Source organism: Seriola dumerili, unplaced genomic scaffold (genome assembly GCF_002260705.1).
Source record: "Seriola dumerili isolate Sdu_G_001 unplaced genomic scaffold, Sdu_1.0 BDQW01000161.1, whole genome shotgun sequence".
NCBI lineage: Eukaryota > Metazoa > Chordata > Actinopteri > Carangiformes > Carangidae > Seriola > Seriola dumerili.
The window spans coordinates 4,957,607-4,981,225 of NW_019174416.1; the positions used below are offsets into that span (position 1 = coordinate 4,957,607).

General features: G+C 42.3%; 2 protein-coding genes across 2 annotated transcripts in view; one reads left to right on the forward strand and one right to left on the reverse strand.

Annotated features, from left to right (window-relative positions):
* Window positions 1-20,621, reverse strand: part of LOC111226773 (calcium uptake protein 3, mitochondrial-like) — a 22,320-nt gene extending 1,699 nt beyond the window's left edge. Inside the window, exons 1-13 of the mRNA XM_022752084.1 lie at window positions 20,353-20,621; window positions 18,330-18,477; window positions 15,908-15,939; window positions 15,590-15,668; window positions 12,890-12,937; window positions 12,707-12,789; window positions 12,547-12,615; window positions 11,038-11,079; window positions 8,922-9,017; window positions 8,155-8,243; window positions 7,767-7,938; window positions 6,436-6,544; window positions 4,868-5,025 (exon numbers count right to left, since the gene is read on the reverse strand). Of these exons, the coding sequence (XP_022607805.1) occupies window positions 4,868-5,025; window positions 6,436-6,544; window positions 7,767-7,938; window positions 8,155-8,243; window positions 8,922-9,017; window positions 11,038-11,079; window positions 12,547-12,615; window positions 12,707-12,789; window positions 12,890-12,937; window positions 15,590-15,668; window positions 15,908-15,939; window positions 18,330-18,477; window positions 20,353-20,598 (1,371 nt within the window). The 5' untranslated portion in view covers window positions 20,599-20,621. The remainder of the gene's footprint in view (window positions 1-4,867; window positions 5,026-6,435; window positions 6,545-7,766; window positions 7,939-8,154; window positions 8,244-8,921; window positions 9,018-11,037; window positions 11,080-12,546; window positions 12,616-12,706; window positions 12,790-12,889; window positions 12,938-15,589; window positions 15,669-15,907; window positions 15,940-18,329; window positions 18,478-20,352) is intronic.
* Window positions 20,622-21,315: 694 nt separating this feature from the next.
* On the forward strand, window positions 21,316-23,323 carry LOC111226673 (fibroblast growth factor 20-like). The gene is made up of 3 exons (XM_022751943.1): window positions 21,316-21,762; window positions 22,040-22,143; window positions 22,322-23,323. The coding sequence occupies exons 1-3, from the start codon at window positions 21,471-21,473 to the stop codon at window positions 22,565-22,567; spliced, it is 642 nt and encodes a 213-aa protein (XP_022607664.1). The 5' UTR covers window positions 21,316-21,470; the 3' UTR covers window positions 22,568-23,323.
* The last annotated feature ends 296 nt before the right edge of the window (window positions 23,324-23,619 follow it).

Below are 23,619 nucleotides of genomic sequence, written 5' to 3' on the forward strand. Positions count from 1 at the left end.
GTGAGATTGTGGTTTCAAAAACTAATAAAAAGTGGCAGGAGTGTAATTTAGACATGATGCCATGGAAGTGTTTAAGATGTACCATTACCTAAAGAAAAAAGAGACATAATAAGCGCTCACTTAAAGTTGTAATTAAACAGGAAAGATGGTGTTGTGTGATAATAGTTGCTTAAGTGGGTCTATTGTGTAAAACATCCTTTTTGTAAATAAACATTATTCTGAGCCTCAGCATAAAACCCATATTTGCCCTGTTTGTCCTTCATCAGGTTTAAATCTGACTTGAACTTTGCATCCATGTGTCCATCACTGAGCTCTTTGTAACTCTACACAGATGACACATTAAGAAGTAGCTGAACAGACATGCTCAGATCTTTCAAATCACCGCTGTGTAGTCCTGACACCAACACCCCTGTGCTGCTCTCCTTCTTCACAGGCCTCCGAGCAGCTGCTCAGTAGGCCGGGGCGGGCACATCTCCTCTGTCACACTTCTAGTGTCATAAAACAGAGATAAATGCCGTTTATATGACCTGTGCTGTCTCACCCTGTCGCCGCGGTTGCAGCCGGTCCTTCATGATGCCAATGAAACTCCTTGTGGCTGAGTTTCCCGTTCGTGATCCTCGTCAAAGATCCTGAAGACGGTGTTGACCAAATGGTGGGTCAGATTGATGCCCGTAGCCACGTAGACAAGCTCGGGTGAACTCCTCTGAAAAGACATTTAAAGTGATGAGACAAAATATAAGAAGACTCTTTTATTTAGTCTCTGCATGCAGCCACATGACGAGCTTTACTCTTGACATATCAAGTAGCTCCTCTTTAAATGAGGGAACTACACCTACGCCAAAAACTGAGACCATTACATCCTAAACTGGCTCCTAAACCTTCAGAAACAAAGACCAAAAGCAAAGACCAACCCAAGACAAGTGCTCCACACACTGTTTTAGTTAGAACTGGGGAGGGCAAGGTGAGTGTAGGGTGGCAAGCCTTCCACTCTGAGCTACAGGATCACAATATATTAACATCTAATATTACAACCCACACCTGTTATTTACAGGGGACAGTCTCAGACACCAAACCTTGTCCTGGAGTCAATGACAGCTATTGCGACTTCATCAAATATTAAAAGGGGCACTCCATTGATTGGTGAAGGTCAAGGAGGTCAGTTTACTTGGAAGGAGTACTTACAGTAGTATCTTATAATGCTGTATAATGTCTTCTAGATGATATATAGATATGACTGTGCCCATGTGCACTGGAAGAAATGGTTTTCCTGGTGCAGAGTGAAAGAACTTGACTGGCCTCCACAGATCCCTGACCTCAACCATATCCAATACCTTCGGGGATGAACTGTAACACCCCTGCAAGCCAGGCTTTATCGTCCTACATCAGTGTTGGACCTCCACTAATGCTTTTGTGGCTGAATGGGAGCAAATCCCTGCAGCCAGGTGCCAAAAATCTTGTGGAAAAACCTTCCCTGAAGAGTGGAGGCCACAGTTACAGGCTGTTTGTAAAGTATGAATGTAATGGTTCTATGTATAGTTAGTGTTCACAGGCTAAGAAATGAACATTAATTGTGTAGTGAAATCACAATAAAGTAAATAAGAGACATAAAAAACAAAACTCCACCTTTAAATACAGTAAGTGAAGTAAAGTGTCTTTGTAAGAGGCGTATGCAAACTCTCGGACAACAAACTTAAGGCAAAACCTTTGTGGTATTAGTTTATTAAAAATGTTTCTGCCATTTAGGGCGCACAATACTACAACTGATCACCTTCTAATGCACAACTACATCATAAGCTGAGAGGAAAGACCTGGTTATTTAGTATCATCTCTACAGTCATGTCTTGCACCTGTGTCCTTAACACAATTTACAGAAGCTTGAGCAATTTGCATATTCCACTAAACACTGATCTATCACACACTTACCTCTTTGTACAAACGGCGTGAACACTTAGCACCCTTTATAAGTTCACTCTGGAGTGAGACACCAGTTAAAAAAGTTGTTGGCTCAGGCAGCATCTCGTCTCTGCACATTTGACTTGTCCTTCCTAGTCTAGCCTCCCCCCATGAGAGTTCTCGCAGTGTTTGCCATCCTCATTCTTAACAGTTCAATCTATCAATGGAATCTAAAGCTTTTTCCATAAGACACGTTCTCAAGGACCAACATCTTATACATGACAATGAGACACCTACGAAGACAGAATGTTCATCTATATATAAGATCACAATACGTCGGTGCCGGTCCTCCCATCAAATGAGGAAGGAAAATAGTAAACAACCTCAACATCCTAAACACCAAAACGCATATCTGCCACGTGAACTCAAAGCTGTTCATAAGTGTTCGAGCCTATCTCGAGAGCGCCGACCTTGAGACCAACTGAGATAAGCGAGATTCTGGAACGAAGAGTCACTAGTACATCCCTGCATCAGGCACCAATGAGAGGTCAAAAATCCTCGCAATCCAGCGTTGTTTAAATGACACTGGCGACAAGAAGAAAGACGCCTGAACTCCTCAGAAGTCGGTTGACTCAATACACCGCTAGCAAACACACAAGACAGGACTAACAGCAGAAATCTCAGCAAAATCCCAACGCGTGTCTCTTTTCTCTATGCAAACCATCAACCTTGCTGTAAATCCAGCACATGAAGAAAAACTGAGAGACAGGAGAAACCAGAAATACGGCTGCCTCACCATAGCAAGGATACAAAAGGCAGACGTCCGAGCACGGCGATCGTTCAAACACGTCACCAAGAGCCAAAAGATCGCGACAAGTCCGCGACCACACGAACACGATTTCACCCAACGAGTAAGACAATAAATAATACATCTGCTATCCTCATCCTGCGGGGAGAGTCCTTAGTGTGTGTGTGGGGACCTTGAAGCCACTCAGATAGATTAACACACCCCAAACAGACAAAGTGAGTACCACCGCCTGGATTTTCCCTGCGCAGTGATGGACACGGCTGAAGGAGTGATCAGCAGCGGGGGAGGAGTGTAGCGTTTTTGGGAAGAGGGTTTCTAGGCCGTTTGGCAAAAATTTCTAAATGGCAGATTAACCTGATACTGCATTAAACAACAAAACAAAAGTGATGAATCCTAAACATCTCAGCTTGGCTGATGACTCAAACACTGGAGCGCTATTTGATGTCCACTCTGACCGTCCCCAGCTAGCGAAGCTGCCTCGTCTTGCCCGGGGCGCCACGCCGAAACAGGCCAACACACAGAGACCTAAACCAAGAGATGGCGAGTGAGACCATCAATGACGATAACTCTGTATGACGCCTTTGCTGTTTTCAAACATCGCCGATAGTTCGGCAGCGGCCCAGTAAACCAATATACTCTCTCAGACCCTAAATGATGAGTTCCCACATTGGACTTGATCAATTGACGACCAGCCCATCATCGCAAGAACCGAGGCACTACAACCCTCGAGGTATGGCGCACTCGAGAGCAGACGCTGCTGGGCGTACTTTATCATGACTAGGCTGTCAGCATGCCAGACGGAGGAAAATAGCGTAAAATTAAAAGCTCAAATGAGAGAGTGGCAACTTCAGCTTCATGAACAGACCTCTCACAACGCGTTAGATAATACGTTCGGTGTATGGAAAAGGAAACGAGGAGGAAAGATAGTCCCCATATTTCAAACAGAACAAAAAATAACTACAGACTATCTTTCTTCTAACAGCCACAAGGATGCCCATGTTCTGCGAATCAGAGACTGTTTTAGAGGTCACGATAAGCTATTTATAGTTTGCTTTAGGAGTACAACATTATTTGTAATGCGGTTCTTGGAGGGTCTTGTCAGATGTCGAATAGCTCTGGAATAACCCCCTCCGACTCTGGAGAATGCTGATTGTTCATTTTTAAAACTTGCACATTGCTGATTGTGTTTTTTTTAGTTCATGTCAGCGACGTGATGACAAAGTTGAAATTTTTAAATTTCAAAACTTTGCTGTTTCAAAGTTTGATTGAAAGTTTGATATTGTAAAGGCCTTACTGTTACTCTGTCTTACCCCTTAGTACTTTATGATGAGGGACATGAGAGCTGTCATCCAGGGAACATATGTTGACGATGTCAGACGTGAATTGAGGAGAAAGGCAGCGGACCTTTTCGCGCGACTATCCCCCCCCGCGCGCCCCCTCTGTGTGTGTGTGTGTGTGTGTGTGTGTGTGTGTGTGTGTGTGTGTGTGTGTGTGTGTGTGTGTGTTTGTGTGTGACAGAGAGACAGCGAGAGAAAAAGAGAAATAGGGGAAAAACACCATGAGAACAGTTTCTTGTTGTCCCGCTAGGTGGCAGTATAATTTCACAAAAATCACTAACCACAGATGCCGAGGTGAGATGTGTTTCACTAATAAAAAGTGGCAGGAGTGTAATTTAGACATGATGCCATGGAAGTGTTTAAGTGTACCATTACCTAAAGAAAAAAGAGACATAATAAGCGCTCACTTAAAGTTGTAATTAAACAGGAAAGATGGTGTTTGTGTTGATAATAGTTGCTTAAGTGGGTCTAATTGTGTAAAAGCATCCTGTTTTGTAAATAAACATGTATTTCTGAGCTCAGCATAAACCCATATTTGCCTGTTTGTCCTTCATCAGGTTAAATCTGACTTGACTTTGCATCCATGTGTCCATCACTGAGCTCTTTGTAACTCTACACAGATGACACATTAAGAAGTAGCTGACAGACAATGCTCAGATCTTTCACATACACCGCTGTGTAGTCCTGACACCAACACCCCTGTGCTGCTCTCCTTCTTCACAGGCCTCCGAGCAGCTGCTCGAGTAGGCCGGGCGGGCACATCTCCTCTGTCACCTTCAGTGTCATAAAACAGAGATAAATGCCGTTTATATGACCTGTGCTGTCTCACCCTGTCGCCGCGGTGCAGCCGGTCCTTCATGATGCCAATGAACTCCTTGTGGCTGAGTTTCCCGTCGTGATCCTCGTCAAAGATCCTGAAGACGGTGTTGACCAAATGGTGGGTCAGATTGATGCCCGTAGCCACGTAGACAGCTCGGGTGAACTCCTCTGAATAAGACATTTAAAGTGATGAGACAAAATATAAGAAGACTTTTTTATGTCTCTGCATGCAGCCACATGACGAGCTTTACTCTTTGACATCAAGTAGCTCCTCTTTAAATGAGGGAACTACACCTACGCCAAAAACTGAGACCATTACATCCTAAACTGGCTCCTAAACCTTCAGAAACAAAGACCAAAAGCAAAGACCAACCCAAGACAAGTGCTCCACACACTGTTTTAGTTAGAACTGGGGAGGGCAAGGTGTGTAGTGGTGGGCAAGCACTTCCACTCTGAGCTACAGGATCACAATATTATAACATCTAATATTACAACCACACCTGTTATTTACAGGGGGACAGTCTCAGACACCAAACCTTGTCCTGAGTCAATGACAGCTATTGGACTTCATCAAATATTAAAGGGGCACTCCATTGATTGGTGAAGGTCAAGGAGGTCAGTTTACTTGGAAGGAGTACTTACAGTAGTATCTTATAATGCTGTATAATGTCTTCTAGATATACTAGATATACTGTGCCCATGTGCACTGGAAGAAATGGTTTTCCTGGTGCAGAGTGAAAGAACTTGACTGGCCTCCACAGATCCCTGACCTCAACCATATCCAATACCTTCGGGATGAACTGTAACACCCTCTGCAAGCCAGGCTTTATCGTCCTACATCAGTGTTGGACCTCACTAATGCTTTTGTGGCTGAATGGGAGCAAATCCCTGCAGCCAGGTGCCAAAATCTTGTGGAAAACCTTCCCTGAAGAGTGGAGGCCACAGTTACAGGCTGTTTGTAAAGTATGAATGTAATGTTCTATGTATTAGTAGTGTTCACAGGTGAATGAACATGTGTATGAAATCACAAAGTAATAGTAAATAAGAGACATAAAAAACAAAACTCCACCTTTAAACAGTGAAGTGAAGTAAAGTGTCTTTGTAAGAGGCGTATCAACTCTCGGACAACAAACTTAAGGCAAAACCTTTGTGGTTATTAGTTTATTAAATGTTTCCATTAGCAAATACAAATTTCTAACAAATTGTAGTTGGAAAGCATGTTTTTATTCATCCTCTACAGTATGTCTGCACCTGTGTGTAAACATTAAGAAGCTTGGAAGTTTGATATTCACTAAACTGTATTTTTTTCAAGGTGAAATTAGCACCTTTATACCCTGAGAAAGTTAAAAAACGTTGTTGGTCCAGCCAGTCGTCTCTGCAAGTTTGTGTTTCCCCCATGAGTGCAGCTGCTATTCTTAAAGATATCCATGAATTTAACTAACTTCATAACTAACTGCAAACAGAGACATGAGATAAAAACAAAGTGTGGGTCTCATCATGAGGAGGAAAAATAGTAAAACTCACTCAAAACCAAACTATCCCGTGACTCAAGTGTATGTGTTGTATCTGAGCCTGTACCTTGACCAATGGAGCGGTTGGCAAAGTTGTACATCTGCATGGCGATGGTAAAATCCTCCAGGTTGTTTAAGAACTGGAAGAAGGACCTGAACTCCTCAAAGGTGATTCCCTGCAAAGAGATAACAGCAATAGAACAACGTCTCTTTTCTCATGAAACTCAAACCTTGTGAAATGCAACATGAGAAATGAGAAAGAAAAAAGGTGCCTCATGAAGTAAAATGGCTACACGTGTCAACACTCAAGCAAAGAAAGTGCCACAATTCACACAATACATAATAATCTGCTTCCTTTCATCCTGCGGGGGAATCCTTTAGTGTGTGTGTGGGACCTTGAAGCCATCAGATAGATAACACACCCAAACAGACAAAGTATACACCGCTGGATTTTCCCTGCGCAGTATGGACACGCTGAGCTGTCAGCAGCGGGGGGAGGATTGTAGCTTTTGGGAAGAGGTCAGGCCGTTTGCAAACTTTTCTAAAGCAGATTAACCTGATACTTGCATAAACAAAAACAAAAGTGATGAATCCCTAAACATCTCAGGCTTGGCTGATGACTCAAACACTGAGCCTATTGATGTCCACTCGACCGTCCCGCAGCTACGAGCGCCTTCTCTTGCCGGGGGCCCCGCCGAACAGGCAACACACAGAGCCTAACAAATGGAGCAATGACTAATCTGTGACGCTTTGCTGTTTTAACACGGTGAGGGCCATAAAATATCTCTTAGCCTAATGATGAGTCCCACTTGATTATCAATGGAGATCTCGCAACAGGCTACTCGAGGTGGCTGAGGAGCTGCTGGCGTCTTTTCATGCAGGTCAGCATGCCAAGAGGAAAAACAAATTAAAGCTCAAATGAGGATGCTTCACTCAACAGCTAATTCACACAGTGGTATGGAAAGAAACCGAGGAGGAAGATAGTCCCATATTCAAACAGAACAAAAATAACTACAGACTATTCTTTCTTCTAACAGCCACAAGGAGCCATGTGAAGACTTTTTTTTGTCACGTAAGCTTTATGTTTGTAGAAAAATTAAGCTTCTTTGGAGGGTCTTGTCAGATGGTCGAATAGCTCTGGAAACCCCCTCCGACTCTGGAAATGCTGTTGTTCATTTAAACTGCACATTGCTGTGTGTTTTTTTAGTTCATGTCAGCGACGGATGACAAAGTTGGAATTTTAAATTCAAAACTTTGCTGTTTCAAAGTTTGATTGAAAGTTTGATATTGTAAGGTGTTACTGTTACTCTGTCTACCCCTTGTACTTTATGATGAGGAATGAGAGCTGTCAGAGGGAACATGTGACGACAGAGTGAATCTGAAGGAGAAGCAGCGGACCTTTTCATCTGGCATGCTGTACCGCACGTTCTCCAAGTATCCGCTGACGTCGTCCACGTTGGTGTAGCGAAGGAGAATCCGAGCGAAGTCTTCCTCGCTGATGGTGGGCATGCCTTTGGAGTAGGAGAGGAACTCTATCTCAAGCACCTCTGTCTGCAGGTTGTCCATGAACCTGGAGGAGCGAGACGGACGGCAGCTGCTGACAGGAAACGCCACCACCAGGAACTCACACGCACAAAGGAACACTTAACAAAACTACCAAAGGTTTAGCTGTTGGAGGTTCAATGTGGTATGAAAATGATAAATGACAATATTACAGAGTGAGATAATAACTTTCTCCCGGACATCATGATTAATGGCAGAGCAGACAAAGGGTTTCCCAACTCACTTGTAAAAATCTTCAAACTTCAGTTCAGCTTTGCCTTTTTTCCCAAAGAAATGCACCAGCAGCGTCGTCTCTGTTTTTTCATCCACATGCTGTCAGAGGGACCAAAGGTTAACTGTTATCACTCCTCATAGCTTTAAATATCCACCTCAGATGTGATATAATTTGTAAAAGCAACAACAATGCATCAAACCACAATGCACAACTGATTACTGTAACGATTAAGCCAAACTGTGTCTAAATTTTTGCTCAAAATCTCAGTTCCAGCAGCCAGGACAAGCTGTTCTGTCACATACAGGAGTATCATGGTAATGCCAGGTAAACATTAACAATGACATTTATTTAACCATGCTGAAACTTTTAGTAAAAGTGTTAGTTAATAGCCATACCCTGATTCAGCTAGTGAATAATGACTCAGAGTTAATGGTTAATTTTCACTGTGCCTGAAACCAAACAGAGGGCCAGCATTTCTCATGTCTTCACGATACAAACACGGGCCATGCAACAGGTTTATTACACATGCTGCACTCCATGTTGCAGATGCTGCTTCTGTTGGAGGAAACATTAGTGGAGCTCTGAGTATTTACTCTTAGTAACAAGAGGACAGATGCATAAACCAAGAACACGCTCCACTGCACTTTCTAGCACAGAACCTACAGGAATTTCTACAGAAACGAAAACAGTGAGGACAGTCAGATGGTACAGCAGGACCTGTTGTATAGTATTACTGTGTGTGATGTGAAGAAGCATCTTAATGACCGCTTCACTACCTCAGTGAGATCAGAAAACAGAACTTGACTCGTGCCACGTCTGAGAACATCCCACATGCCGCGGGCCTCCACATGCTGACTGTCTTTTTTAAGAACCTGTGGCCGCAGTTGAAGCACAGCTGTTAGAAGACAAAACACATCTGGCACATGTTAACTAGAGGAGGGGAAAGGAAAATGGACAGACAAGCACAAAGAGTGCACGCTGGGGCAGGAGAACAGAGACACACAGACTAGAGAGAGGATGAGGAGTCAGACATAAAGCAGTGGACAGACAGATGGGTGTGTATGCAATCCACAGAGACACGGGGACAGACAAACAATCTGACATCCATCCATACTCAAACAGGCAGAAACAGACCGGGGCTGACACCGGTGTATCTGAGAGGCCCATCAGCCCTGACATGAGCCTGCTCTGCAGCGAAGCATGCAGCCTCTTGGCAGGACACTGAGCCAACACAGCTAACACATGTCCAAAGCATGCAGGGCGTAAGACCTGGAGGGTGATTCATGCCAGGTTAACTATGTAACTGAACCCACCCAATACATCATCAGTTGATACTAAGCTGCAAGGTAAATGCAGGTTATCAGACACCTGCCATAAACAGTACTGTTGTGAAATAGGTTCAGATTTTGATTTGATGTTGTATACTTTCTTTTTTTTTTTTGTTTTGTTTTTGCTGCTTGATGCTGTCTGGAACAAAGAAGACACTCTGTGCTATTTTTCTCAATGAGGTCACGCTCCTGCTCTCGGATTAACCAATCATTATTATTATTACAGTTTACACTGCTCCCTTCACTCGCTCAGCTGCTGTGGCACTAATATAACTAAAGCTACACTGAAGCACAGCAGTCAACAACAATTTGCTTGTAATTGGTGTCATGTGCAATTAAAAGATCACAGAAAATCTGTCTTCCAAGTAGTTAGAAAAAAAACCTAAGATTTCTCACTCCCAGTTATTAACCAACCCATGTTGGTGTCTCTCTCTCTCTCTCTCTCTCTCTCTCTCATTCTGCTTTATCAACCTATCATTTCTTCAGTCTCAAGTCTCGACATCACCTCACTGAAACGCACACAACCAACCAGCAACAGCCAGCCGCTGTCGACACGTGTCCTTAAGTATGGCTTGCTTCATTTCATAATATTTATTTATCTTATTCAGTTTTTTCGTCGTCTAATGCCTGAGGGTGAGTCTGAGACAGCTGATAAAACAGCTTTTCCTCTGCGCCTCGTCGCTTTTCACCAGAGAGGGAGATTTATGACATGATCCCACAGCTAATTACAGAACAACTCTTTAATGCACCGCGCTGGTCCCATCTCATCCCATGAAAAGGTCCTGATACACTTGTGAGCAGAATGTGCCGGGGAAAGCCCAACCGCAGCACTGAAGACATGCCTGTTATGTGTTTTTTGAAAAGGTTTGACTTTTGAACTTTTTTGCTGGAAAGATACCTACAGTAAGGCACGAGGAATCAAAACAAAAAAGACACACCTAAAGGTAAAGTCTTCAAACAGCACTCTGAAAGGATGGGTCTGTCCCTGTGTTAGCTGTAGGCTCCTCTCTGTGTGTGCTGAGTGCTTTTCACAGCGCTGCTTCTCCTCTCTGACTGCCATCTTCATGGTCAAACCCATCTCAAAAGGTAACCTGAGCCCAAATACCACTCCTCAAGAAACTGTAAAAATAAAACATGGGGGTCCGGGTGAAAACGTTGTCAGTCTTCAGGTAAGAGCTTTTTGAAGTGGAATCTCTCGCCCAACGCTGACAAAAGGCAAGTACATAAATCATCTATGCTGCACCCCTTCCACTACCAAACACACACACGCACACACACGCACACAAACACACACACACACACATACACACACACACGTATATACATATATATACACATATATGTATATATATATCAGATAATGCTGAAGTACAGCGATGTATTTCATTTTCAGTGAATGTGAATGAGGCTATCTGGTGTTAACAGAGACAAATACGGGTGGTGTCAGTTGTGTTTTCTATGCTAACTCACTATGCAAAAACATTTTCGGGTTAGGGAGACTGTATGCCAAAAACACATGCAACAAGCAGAACATTTTCCTTCAGGGAAAAAGAACAATACGCACATTGTGTGGCTGGGATTTGCGATGACCGTAAAGCTGCAAGATCTGAAATGCAAAAGAGAGAAGGTGCATGCATGACAGGAGGTTCATTCATAATTCACCAACAGGAAGATGGTGGGAAATTAGTTTGTAAGCTATCAATTGATTTTTTCGTCAAGTTTATTTGATGAAACTTTACCAGTCAACCAAGATTAGTCCGTCTTTTCTTCAGCTTTATGAATGCACCCAGAGTCTTCACCCTCAGCTGTGTTTTTGCAAAGCATCATTATATTTCCAAATCTAGAGTACCCATTCTAATGATCTTTTTGATGCTTATACGGGCGTCAGATTAATTCAAGACTGTCCAAAGATGCTAACGTTTGTCCCAGCAGAGTAAGCTCCTCCATGTTGTGTTTGTGTGATAAGACCTCAAAGAGCAGCTCTTATCGCCCTACTCAGCTCTGCCTGTTTACATCCACCTGCATGCGGCATAAGACAGCCTTAAAGAGATGAAAGCCTCAGGCATGTTTTACCCTGTATGACCACATTCACCTATGTGCAGCCTGCGTTCTCTCTAGGAAAACTGCAAGTGTTGCAAGCAAAAACCTACCATGTTGTATGGATGAAGCTGTGAACACAACACTGACTATCATCACCTTATTCGGCCGATATAGCAAGCGATATCCAATGTACACATCATGCAGACTTGGAGCCTCGTCAGCATTCACTTGAGGTCACGTTTCTGTTCAACTGATGTCCAGTATTCACTCTCTTTTGGCTCTGCTTTGGTCTCCAGCGACTACTGAGGGAAATATCTGGCTCTTTAGCTGCTAATTGCTCCATTGTGTTCACCAGCTAGTTGCCAACATCGCCTGTCCGCCGCATGGAGCTCGGCAGGTACTGTTCACTGGGTTTATCACAGCTTTTCTGCTGGAAAATGGGACCGATAGGAGCTTTGAGACTGAACCAAAACTGTAAAATTGCAAATTGCAAAAAAAACAACAAAAAAACAATGAGCTAAGAGATGCTTAAGTGTTTCATAGAGTTGAGGGGTCTGGTCAAAATTCTCTGTCAGTTCATAACCATGATTAGTGCAGCTTTAGACCTACACTAATTGATTTTTTTGGCCACTCTGAGGCAGCAGAATGTTATAATGTTGTTGCAGGTTAGAAAAACAGCTACCGACATTAGTATTTATTTGGAGTCAGGGAATCTTGTGAATGTAAGTAAAATATTTGCTGTTCTTTTCGCCCTGTTTTGGTCTCTACATGTTTGACTATTAGAGCCTTTTTTGCTGAACCAGCTGCCTGCTGCTGAGAGAGAGGAGGTTGAGGAAAAAAACACTGCTGTCCTGAAAACCAAAACAATGAGCTGAAAGATGCTAAAAAGCTCCGTGAAGCTGAGAGGATGATAACTACCGGTTGTGTCACTATGACCAATTCCTTTAACATTACACATAATTGTTCCATTGTAAATAAAAATATACATAAATATACTTTTATAATTTTAGTAATAGTTTAGTAAAACTCATACCTGATGGTCCAGTCTTTCGTCTTCAGTAACTTCTTTTCGATCTTTTTTCTTGCGGAAAATTTCTTCCAGCTGGAGAGAAGATGACACGTTCTTATGCAGACTGTAACATAAATGATCAACTGCATTTTGTTATATCCAATTATCAAGATGTGGTCCGTACCACCAAGAACTCCCTTTTGTCCACCATTTCATTCCCATCTGCATCAAACATGTTGAAAGCAATCCTGAAGCCTGCTTGGGGCTCTGAAATCAAACAAAAATGAATTACATTGGACAGTCACCTTTTAATCTCTGAATAATTTCCAAGACAATTATATATAAGTAAATTCAAATATATACTTACTTGTTAAAATGCAGAGCAGGAAGAGGTACTCTGTGTAACTAATGACACCTGGGAAAAAGAGAAAAATTAGTCAAGCTGAGAAACAAAAACCAAATGTACCCTTTTCCGCACAAGACAGCATCAAATTGCATTAACAACGAGGTGTTTACAGATGTTCAAAGTCATGAAGCCGAGATGAATAAGCCACCCAAAGAAACAGTGCACGCCTTCAGACAAGAGTAATCTTCTCGCGCTCACTGATAACATCTTAAAAGGTGCCTTTTACTTCATGCTTGGTGTTCCTCTCACACAAACACGAGCTTTACAACTGAGCTGACCGATCTGGACACAAACCCAAACAAATTTTAAGCCTACGGCTTCTGATCGTGTTTGGGTAACAAGGTGTAATACATTCTCAAGTGATCTGTCACTGATTGAGAATGGCCGATTCAGGTTTTGTGTCGGGCCCTTCAGCTCCCTTTGTTGTGTGACACGGAGAAGGGAAGAGTAAGTGTCAGGAGACATCTCCGCCGACTCAGGAGGCTTCTCCCCTCTGACTCTGAAAGCATTCCCAAGCTTTTGTTTGCTTGGGAAGATAGAGAATCGAGCTCAGATAGTTCTGGGTGACTGCTCTGGGTGTTATGGGAAAAGAACTCAGGGAATACAGGGTTTGCTGCAGGGAGATATTTTCAGAGAGAGGAACACTAAAGGGAAAAAAACAAAAAAACTGGCAAACAAAGATGGAGTTTTTACTCTGTCTTACATTTCCTCTAGAGGCGGAAACTATGCTGCTAATAGGATGATGTAAAAACCTCTGAAACACATACAAACTGGGGTGTGAAAAGAGAATTAGTGATGCATGCCATTAGACAAAGTTCATATAAAAATTCCCCACGACAAAGTGCTCCGTTCTCTCGCCCCAGCTCTCAATGTTTGGCAGGTACGGCCTTATAATGACAACAGATCTCTAGCTTCAAAGCCTTTAAAGCTTAAATGGGTTGAGAAGAGGAAAAAAAACTTTTAAGATTCCAGCCATGTCTCTCCAATACCACACACCTTCACTCCTGGAGGGAGCCCCCCTCCTCCCTGCAGCTCAGCCTCTGAGCTCAAGTAGATGTTGTTAGACAATACAAAGAATTCCACAGAAACACTTCATACAGAGTGGCAGTCCCGGAGATGTAATCCAATGCCATTCTTAGGCTTCATAATGTCCATGGTGATCAGGGGGGTGGCCAGTGGGACATGTCTCAACATAGCTGGGTTCAAACAGCTCCCTCATTCTCTAAAGCAACGCTTTGTTCACAGATCAATCCAGTCCTTTTTTCTCTGACAAAGCCACAACGTTTAACAGCAGGATTAAAAGCCCCAAATCCCAGCATTGGCACTTAGCTAAAGCAACAGGGTAGAGAGCAGAACAGTGAGATCTGATGCTCCACTGGCTCGTCTGACCTACTGAGCGGGAGTGTGCAGGCCAGGTGGGAAAATTAAAAAAGAGTTTCAGTCACAATGATGACTTCATTTTCTTCACACAACGTTAATAAGAACTGAAGAGAGCATAAGTTTCACAAACCGCATTAAGTTGAATCAGATTCTGTTTTCAAAAACACCCATGAAGACTCCATATGTGCCGAGTGCAGTGCTCAAATACGGTGCCATTTGTTTACAAGCTTGAGGAATCTGTGCAATGAATATCACTTAACATAATAACAGATTGGGAAGTCCTGAAGCCAAGTCCTACTGCTTCCCTCCCAAAGCTGTCAGCATTTGTTGAGCAATAGCACCCAAATTGTTTAGGGCTACAACTAATAATAATTCTATTAAATGTATTAATCATTTTGTTTATCAAATGTGAATAATAGCCTGTCACAATTTACCAGAGCCCAAAGAATTGCTCGTTTTGTCCAACCACCAGTCCAAAACCCAAACACATTCACTTAACCACCATATATGAGCTGCACAACCTCACAAATGGGCCACTGGAACCAGAGAATATTTGATATTTTTGCTTGAAAAATTATGAATAAAGATTAATTGAATACCATGATCTGAAATGTTTGCTAAGTTTTTACTGTGTGTGGTATAATGCACATAAGTAAAAAAGGAGCAAAAAAACCTGGTGTCATCATCAGTAGAAAACCTTTTTACCTTCCCTATCTAACGTCTGATGGAGGTTTGTGATGCAAATGAAGCTAAAATTTCACTCAAGTCTAATCAGTGGCATTTTAGAGTCTTCAATTAATTCATTCCAGTTAATTGCTACTGTCACAAAGAGTTGTTTAACAGCTGAGCTAGACATGCTAAAATGTGATGTTTGTCTAGGAATAATTCATGATTCATGTGCGTAGGTTTAAAAGGAGCTTTTTTTTCCAGGATTATGAAATGATATAGTTCTTTCCAGGAAACTTCACAGTTATTTAATTTTTATTAGACAAGGGAGGAACTTTCTGTATATTATCAATGCACTAGGCCCTCCTGCAAAGGTTACCTGAGAATAAATCTACAACATGTTACCGGACTGATGGAGAGATAAGATAGCATTTACAGCACACACTTTCTGCTCTAGATTATGTGAGGCTGACATGCACAACAGAGCACACTCTGAACAAGACATGGGAGGCCTTAATATGACAGCTTAAAAAAATAGAAGCACAAAGGGGAATTATTCAGCAACATTCAAGGATTTACGTGTACAGCTCTAATACATCAGGTAGGTTCCCTTACCTCGTTCACGAAGATTCCTGAACAAATTAGATGATCCTTTCCAAACAGGCGGGGTATCAGCCATCATCTTGTCTAATTCCTGAGAGAGCACAGGAAAATCCCACACCACTCATTCATTTCTAATTCCTGGGTATTTACAGCATCTAACACAATGTTTGTTGGCATTACAGGCATTACAGTAATTGTAGACGTAAAGCAGAGATTCTCCTCAAGATCAACAAAAGTGAAGAAGTGACAGACTGAGGATTTATTTAGCTCGAGCTTCCTCTTCAATGGATAAATATATTAATAGGAGTTGTGAACAACAGATCAACGCACCTTTTTTGTAAGTGACCTCCATGCTCTTTTACCTAAAAAAAACATAAGATTACCAGTTAGCAGCTCTTCTGTTTGTGGGGTTTTACATTTTAATGCTGAGTTCTACATGTATATATTCCAGGATACAGAACTGGGAAACAAAAGTGAAAACAGGTGTTTATGTGGACAGCAAAATAAGCTTCATATCTGCATGGACACATTCCAATGATCAATAAAGCAGAAGATAAGATGGATGTGTCGTAAAAAAACACCAGGCTGGGGAATCACGTCAATAACAGTGACAATAACCCTTCACTGACACATTTTAAAGCCTGCGTATAAAGCTGGGATTATGATTTCCATGTGACGGCTCGCTCTCCACCAAAGTTGAGCAAACGGGGATATTGTCCTCAGCGCAGGCATGTATTTGATGCTTTCAATCAATGTTTCATAACCTGCAATTCTTGTGGATCTCATATGAATAATTTAAACGACAGCACTTTGGGTTTTGACTCAAATGACTCACTGCTACGTGGCCATAACTGCACCAACCTCTGCTCCATGTGTCGTCTCTGAAATTAAACCATCACTGATGCATAATGTTCACGTCCAAGGTCATCCCAAACATCCACAGGAATTACAAAACTCTTCTTTTTACAGCCACAATATAACCATAAAACACCTTGATTACCATTTTGCAACACATTAGCCATTAGCAACCAGAGGATGATGATGTCAAAGGGTTTGTGGCTCCATTAGTGCCTCGTGTTTCACTTCCTCATTATATGTATGGCCAGTGAAACCCTGTTCAAACATTACAGCTGGGCCACACACCAAATCATAATCAATCACAGTAATCAGAATACCTTATCATTACATTTATGACATCCATGTTCAGTTGTTTGGTCTCTCTGGGTCTCTGCGAGTTTGTTGCCATATAAATGAGCCATAAAAGTGGGGTTGCTGGTAAAGATGTCTATCTTTATGCAGGTGTTATGACTGAAGCACTTCAAGCCGCAACTTATTGTCTGATGACACTTCCCAGGCCCTCAGCAACAAGTCCTCTTCCAGCAAACAACAGTGAGGTTTTTTTTTTTTAGATCTCGAGTAATGGGAGGATGAAGGAGCAGGGATTTATCTGATGACTTGACGGAAATGTAATTAAGCAAATGGCTGCTGACAAATATAGCTGATTTCTCCACACAGCTGCAAAGATTATCCAGGCTGAGATGCATCTGCAGTGCAGCACCCGCTTACAGTGCAGGAAGAATAAAGAAAGGTACATCTGCTGCTATGAGACTATGAGAGGGGAATTAATAAGTTGATTCATTGACTTGCAGATGTATAGAAAAGGAATTGCACAGTATTTTTGATAATCGATTAGCCTAATTTTTTCTGTCATCTTTTAAGCAAATATATGTGTAATAATAAACTAAACATCTTTGTTGGTTGGTTCGGGAGTTTTAGTCATTTTAAAACCACATTCACAGACTCTATATTCTGCATCTGAAACAGATTGAATTGGCTTGTTTCCATAAAAGAAACATTTCAAGGAACCCAAGAACCGTCACAGGAACTTTACCTGTGCTTCAACTGGAGGAACCATGGTCTACATAGTTCTTCCATAATTCCTGACCTTGAAGAAGTCTGTCCTCTGTAAACTTTCTGACTTTCTGATGTCCCAGGAACTACTGCAAAAGAGTGTGAAGTCTTTAATGTTGCTCACTGGTCGAACTCTGGTCGAAGTCCAGGATTCTGCAGCTTTTGTACAGAATTAATTCATGTGGTCAGCAAGCACTTCTAGTCCCACTACAATTAATATTACGATGAATGTTGCTTGTGATTATTATTGATGCTAAAAACAAAGTTACATTGTCAACTACTCTGATGATAAAGAGATCAGGCGAGTGAAAAGAGAGAGAAAAAAAACTTAATTTGATTTGATTTAATGCAGTCGTGTACTAAAGAGAACTTTATGTCAAATAACGGCAACAATTTTTATCCTTTAAATTTGTCTAATGTTGACAGTTACGATGGAAACACAAGCACAGATAGACTTTGGGGGATAGAGATTTTGGTTCCTATATTCATCCCTGAATTTTGTTCCCATGACCGCTTAGTTCCTGGAACTCTGCTCAAAAAGAAGTAAATGTTTAACATCAATAGAGCTAATTAACACTTTAATGATCAATTAATATGGTGACTATTTTCTCAGTTAACAGATAAATGATTTGTTCTATAAAATGATTTAAAAGAATAGCCATCATAAGTTTCCAGAGCTCATGGTGAGGGTTTCCAGTTCAATAATCCAAAACCCACAAACGATGATAAAAGAGAGAAAATGAGCCAATTATAGATACAGACAGATATTCACATTTACTCCTCTGAGCGATTTACAAACCTCTCTTGAATGTTTAGTGCTGAGTAAAAGAAGCTCACTCACTCTTTGGTTCATTCAGAGTGACGGATTCGATGAAGTTGAGTGGAGTCATGTAGAGCTGGCCCTCGTACTCCACTGAACCAAACAGGCGAAACCTGTTTTCATAGGATGACATGTACACATCTCCATCATCCAGACCATAGGTCCTTGCCTGTGAACACACACACACACACACACACACACACACACACACACACACACACACACACACCATCATGAAATATTGCGCATCATATCAACAGTGATAATACTGTCTGAAAGATGCTTTTTATGAAATCCACGGAAGCTCTTCTTGTCATGAAAAGCCTCGCTCACATGGAACAACAAAGAGGCCCATGCTTTAATTCAGTAATGGGGCGCATGTTATGTCAGCTCTATTTTTCATCCCTGTGCACCAGATAATGTCCCTACAACTGTTCAGACGCAGCCAGATCAGAAGGCTGGATTGGTGAAGACAGAGTGGATCTCTCTGTCAGGTGGCACAGTGCCAGGTCCGCTGGGCACAGAGCAAACACCCAGGGAATGTGTGCCCCCCTCTGCTTAACCATTAAACCCCCTCTAACCACCCCCACCTCTCATCAAATGTCAGCCCCTCCACCAAGCCCCAGTGTCCAGTTTCATGTGTCCCTGAATTCCTGCTGCCTGTGGACACCAGTCAGCTTTACCTCCTTCCTACCTGCACATATCAAACAATCTCCTGTGCAAGCCAGATCTGATTTACATGTTTGTTTACATCTTCTGTGATCCGTGAAAATCATTTCAACTTTGTCAACACATGTCTGAGCGAGAGACTGAGAAGTGCTGGTATGCAGGCTAATAGGGCCAGATACACATTGCACAAGGGGCAGACAACATAAGTTGAAGGTCTGACATGCAAATAATTACAACAGTGCTGCGAAAACTTGGGTAAAGCTAATAATTACTGCTGGAATTATTAGTAAATTCAATGATTGACATATGATGACAGTGATGGAGGTCATAAACTGAAACACATTGGTCTCACAATAAAGTTGTGGCTTGAGTTTTGACACTTTGTTTCTATTTACCATTTTCCTGCACCTCTGAAGTAGGTGACACTGTGCCAGAAATGTCCACTTTGTGAGTAATAGATTAATCGACTTCATCATTTATGCTCTAAATAGATACACTTCCTACCGGCTTAAGCTTCTCAACTGTGAGGATTTGCTGCTTTTATGTTTTGTATGACTTTAAAGAGAATATCTTTGGGTTTGTGTCGGCTATATGAAGACACCAAATTGTAATAAGCTGTGATGTGTTGCACACTGGTTTCTGACAAAGAAGAATGAATCAGTTATTTGAATAAATAATCAATGGATTAATCAACATGAAAATAATCATTAGTTCTGGTCCTACCTATGAGAATTAATTAGAAAATGTTCTCTCCACCTCTTTAGTTTCATGGAGTGCTCAAAATAATAAGAACAACTTAAATCCAAAAACAACACAACAAATTTTAAGTATGACCTCAGAAACAATCATAATTTCTTCGATAGTATCAACGTTTACACTGAAAGCTTCTCAGAGGTAGCCTGTAGTTCATTGTTGGGCTTTTGTATGAGCCACATAATATAGTCAGGTTTTCCATTATTTCTTGTCCATCCTTAAATAATATAAATATTGAACAATGAATATGAGTAATAGATCTAGTTTGTCTTAAATTCACTAAGGTTGAGTGTTAATTATGCGACAAAAGCAGGCAAAACGTTTAATTATGGTAGCCATTAGGTCACGTGATCTCAGACGCCTTTGACCATTTTGCCATTTCAGCACCAAAGGTCGCGGATAGCTCCTGATGGTGACGACACATTATCACCGGTATTATTGTATTTCACGTGCACGTAATGATGTGAGACGAGCTAATTAGTGGACATGCAGATGCTCTGGCCATTACTGCCATGTTCTCATAGAAACTGAAACTGAGATTGAATTGACTTTTTCGGTCGAACTGTATGTGAGCTGAATGTTTACACTAAAGCCCCGCTGCTTCATAAATGCCCCACTGTACCTTATCGGTGGCAGAAACTGACGGCAACGCCAGATGCAAGAGCCGAGCCTCGACATGGCTCTTCAGTCCGGAGCGCCTACCGACAAACGAGCAGCAGTAATAAACAGCACCGGCCGCGGCGGTGACACACGCTCCAGCTGCAACGACTTTCAGCGCTTTGGCCGCTGGAGAAGACGTTTGTTGTCCCCGTGTCCCTGTTCTGGAGCTGTTAGTGAGTGAAGGGATGAGCCTGCGCAGGGCAGCCATGGCTGTTTACACTGAGGTGTCGTAACCGGTAACACACAGAGCAGAGTAGAGCAGAGCAGCGCGAGCCGCCTGCTGCTCCGAGCTCGCGAGAAATGCCGTGGGTATTTCAAGTCGCCCTGTAATTAAAGGGCGTCAAATTCGTGCGAGTGAAGTAAATGTTGAAATATTTGGAATAAAGATGAAAATTGACACTAAATTATTTCTCATCACTCGTGGGTTGATTTAAAGTGTCTTGTGTTTCATACTAGCGGGTTTGATTTGAATTTTAAGTGATGTCAGAGCTCAGTTTAAGCCCCCAGCCCACTATCAACTCTCCCTCTCTGTGTCTCTCTTATTTTATGCCTTTGGGAGAAGGAAAAAAAATCCCTGCCAGGGCACGTCTGAACTGTGACAGCCCCGCCCATTACTAGTCCTGTGGTTTTGCACCTGCCTCACCACCCCTGCCACTTTGAGCGCAAAACCTCCAGGAGCTCCTTTACCTGCACTGCAGCGTTTATTCAGCTCTGAATCCCTCTCTGCTGCGTCTCTTCCACGGCTCCGCTGAGGCAGCACCATCCGCTGTGAACAGGTATGCAACATGAGGGCTTTCTGAAGAGCAACTGCAGCCCACCTCCAACTGATGAAGACGCTGTGATAAAGGCAGAAAAAAGAGGAAATCGGTGCAGAAAGCAGCGAAGATCTGGTGAGTGTTTCATGTCAGGGAAGAGAAATCCGTGCGTCCGCGTGTCCTTGCACCACGGGGACATGTGCTAAGTAACGGAGGAGGTGGACGTAAACATGCAATAAGTGACAGTGGAAACCAGGTAGCCTACTACGCAAGTGCGCTCCCTCCGGACCTCCACACTGAACTTTACCCGCTGAGCTTTGACGCGATGGCTGCTGCTGCTGCTGCTGCTCTGGGGGAAGTTGGAGGCGTCTTGCACGGCATCGATGGTGTCGCACACGTCGGGTCCCATTTCCTCCTGACCCCTCTCGGGGACAGTCCGACGCTTCTGGGGGAGCACCTCATACCTGGGGACAGGCTCTCCCGGAGCACCACGGCGGATTTAACGCACCTCAAAGGGATTCTGAGGAGGAGACAGTTATACTGCAGAACTGGATTTCATCTGGAAATACTTCCGGATGGCACAGTGCAAGGGACGAGGAAGGACCACAGTCGTTTTGGTAAACACAGAGATTATTATTTTTAATGTAGAAATATATATAAAGTGTTATAAAGTTAGCAACATAATAAAACAAACAAAAATGAAAATAATCAGCAGCAAGGAAAGCGTGAATAACATGATGAGAATAAAAATGTATGATGTAATTCTGTTTATTAAAATGTGTTAATTGTGCCAATAGGCTGCTGACAGTGTTGAATCAGGGTTTTTCAGTTTCTTTGATAATATTCTTTCATCTTTGACAGTCTGTACAGAACAACTGTGTTATTCTTCTCCAGGTATTTTGGAATTCATAAGCCTTGCTGTTGGATTGATAAGCATTAGAGGGGTGGACAGTGGACTCTATCTGGGGATGAATGACAAAGGAGAGCTGTATGGCTCTGTAAGTACCATCTTTTCTTATTCACGTTGCCCAAATCCTCATTTTCAACTATGTGATAACACCAGGCATCTCATATTTGGAGAAGTTGAGTTCCATGAGGATACATTTAAAGACGTAAAGAAATGTGTCATTAGTTTTTCTCACATGATTTCTCTTATGTTGTTTCCTTTGTTTTCAGGAGAAGCTCACAGCTGAATGTGTCTTCAGGGAGCAGTTTGAGGAGAACTGGTACAACACATACTCCTCCAACCTGTACAAACACGGAGACAAAGGGACGCGTTATTTTGTGGCATTGAATAAAGATGGGACACCAAGAGATGGGACTAAATCCAGGCGGCACCAGAAATTTACACACTTTTTGCCCAGGCCTGTGGACCCTGACCGTGTGCCAGAGCTGTACAGGGATATCCTGGGACACAGCTGAGACCCGGAGGACTGGTGCAGATCAGGAATAGCTGCTAAAACCCTCAGAGGCAGGGAGCAGAGAAGAGAAAGAGGGACGCAGGCAGGGATGTGGCCGGTGCAAGGCTTGTGGACAGCAGCCCGACCGGCAGGGATAAAGGTACCAGGGCCTCTTGTAGGAATGCATGGGCCATCTCTCAGCAGCCAGGAAGACAGGCTAGAATGTCTGCAAGCTCGGCATGAGGGGGTCGTTTGTTTCAGAGGCCGGACGACCCTAAAAAGTACCTGCGTGGAATAGGAGACGAATGGGAAACAGAGCTGAATGGTCAGGGAGCATCTCCTCTGTTGTCTGTTGGACAGAGACGTCAGCTGATGTGGAGTCTGTGGGAATCTGTAGTATCACAAGATGGTACTTTTTATTTGGGTACTGTGTCAGAGAGCCGCAGTTTGTTCAGAAGGACTTTGAAGGAATCCATTTTTTTTTCTTACCTGTGTCTAGACCATTTTAAAAAGAGCAAAGCGTAACAATTTATTTATTCCTTTTAGATACATATATTTATGTTATATATTTATTTATTTGAGAATATATTTTTACAGTTAGATCCAATATAGAAACTGTATCGATTATATAAAGACTGAGACACTGTACCGTTATGTCTTTTATTTTGAGAACAGCTCAGCTAGTGATATGATGTAATATGGGCAAAAATATGAAACGTGTTAGCAAAATTTGGAAAAGATCCTCACATCTGAAATGCATTTTATCAAAATCAGATAACTGTGAATCAACTTTTTAAAATTTCTTCGTCTTTTTGACACAGTGATTATAACCACACTACTGTTACATGTATGTCAGCAGAATCTGAAGTTGACAATACAAACAATAAATTGCTCAAAATGTGATCAAAAAGCTTTTTTTGTCAGCTTGTATGATAGGAGATGAAGGTATTTTGTGTGCACTCATAATCAATCTTCCTTTAAACAACCCATGTTTTTACTTTTAACAGCACAATATTTAATAGGAAGTATACTTTACTGGTTGCTTTTGTCTTTCAGAGTCTAAACATATAAACC

What these genes read in the sequence shown, in the direction of transcription:
- LOC111226673 (XM_022751943.1), top strand. Translation starts at nt 21,471, where the DNA reads ATGGCTGCTGCTGCTGCTGCTGCTCTGGGGGAAGTTGGAGGCGTCTTG. An exon ending in GAAGGACCACAGTCGTTTTG is followed by an intron (nt 21,763 to 22,039) that starts GTAAACACAGAG and finishes ATTCTTCTCCAG; the next exon opens with GTATTTTGGAATTCATAAGC. An exon ending in AAGGAGAGCTGTATGGCTCT is followed by an intron (nt 22,144 to 22,321) that starts GTAAGTACCATC and finishes CTTTGTTTTCAG; the next exon opens with GAGAAGCTCACAGCTGAATG.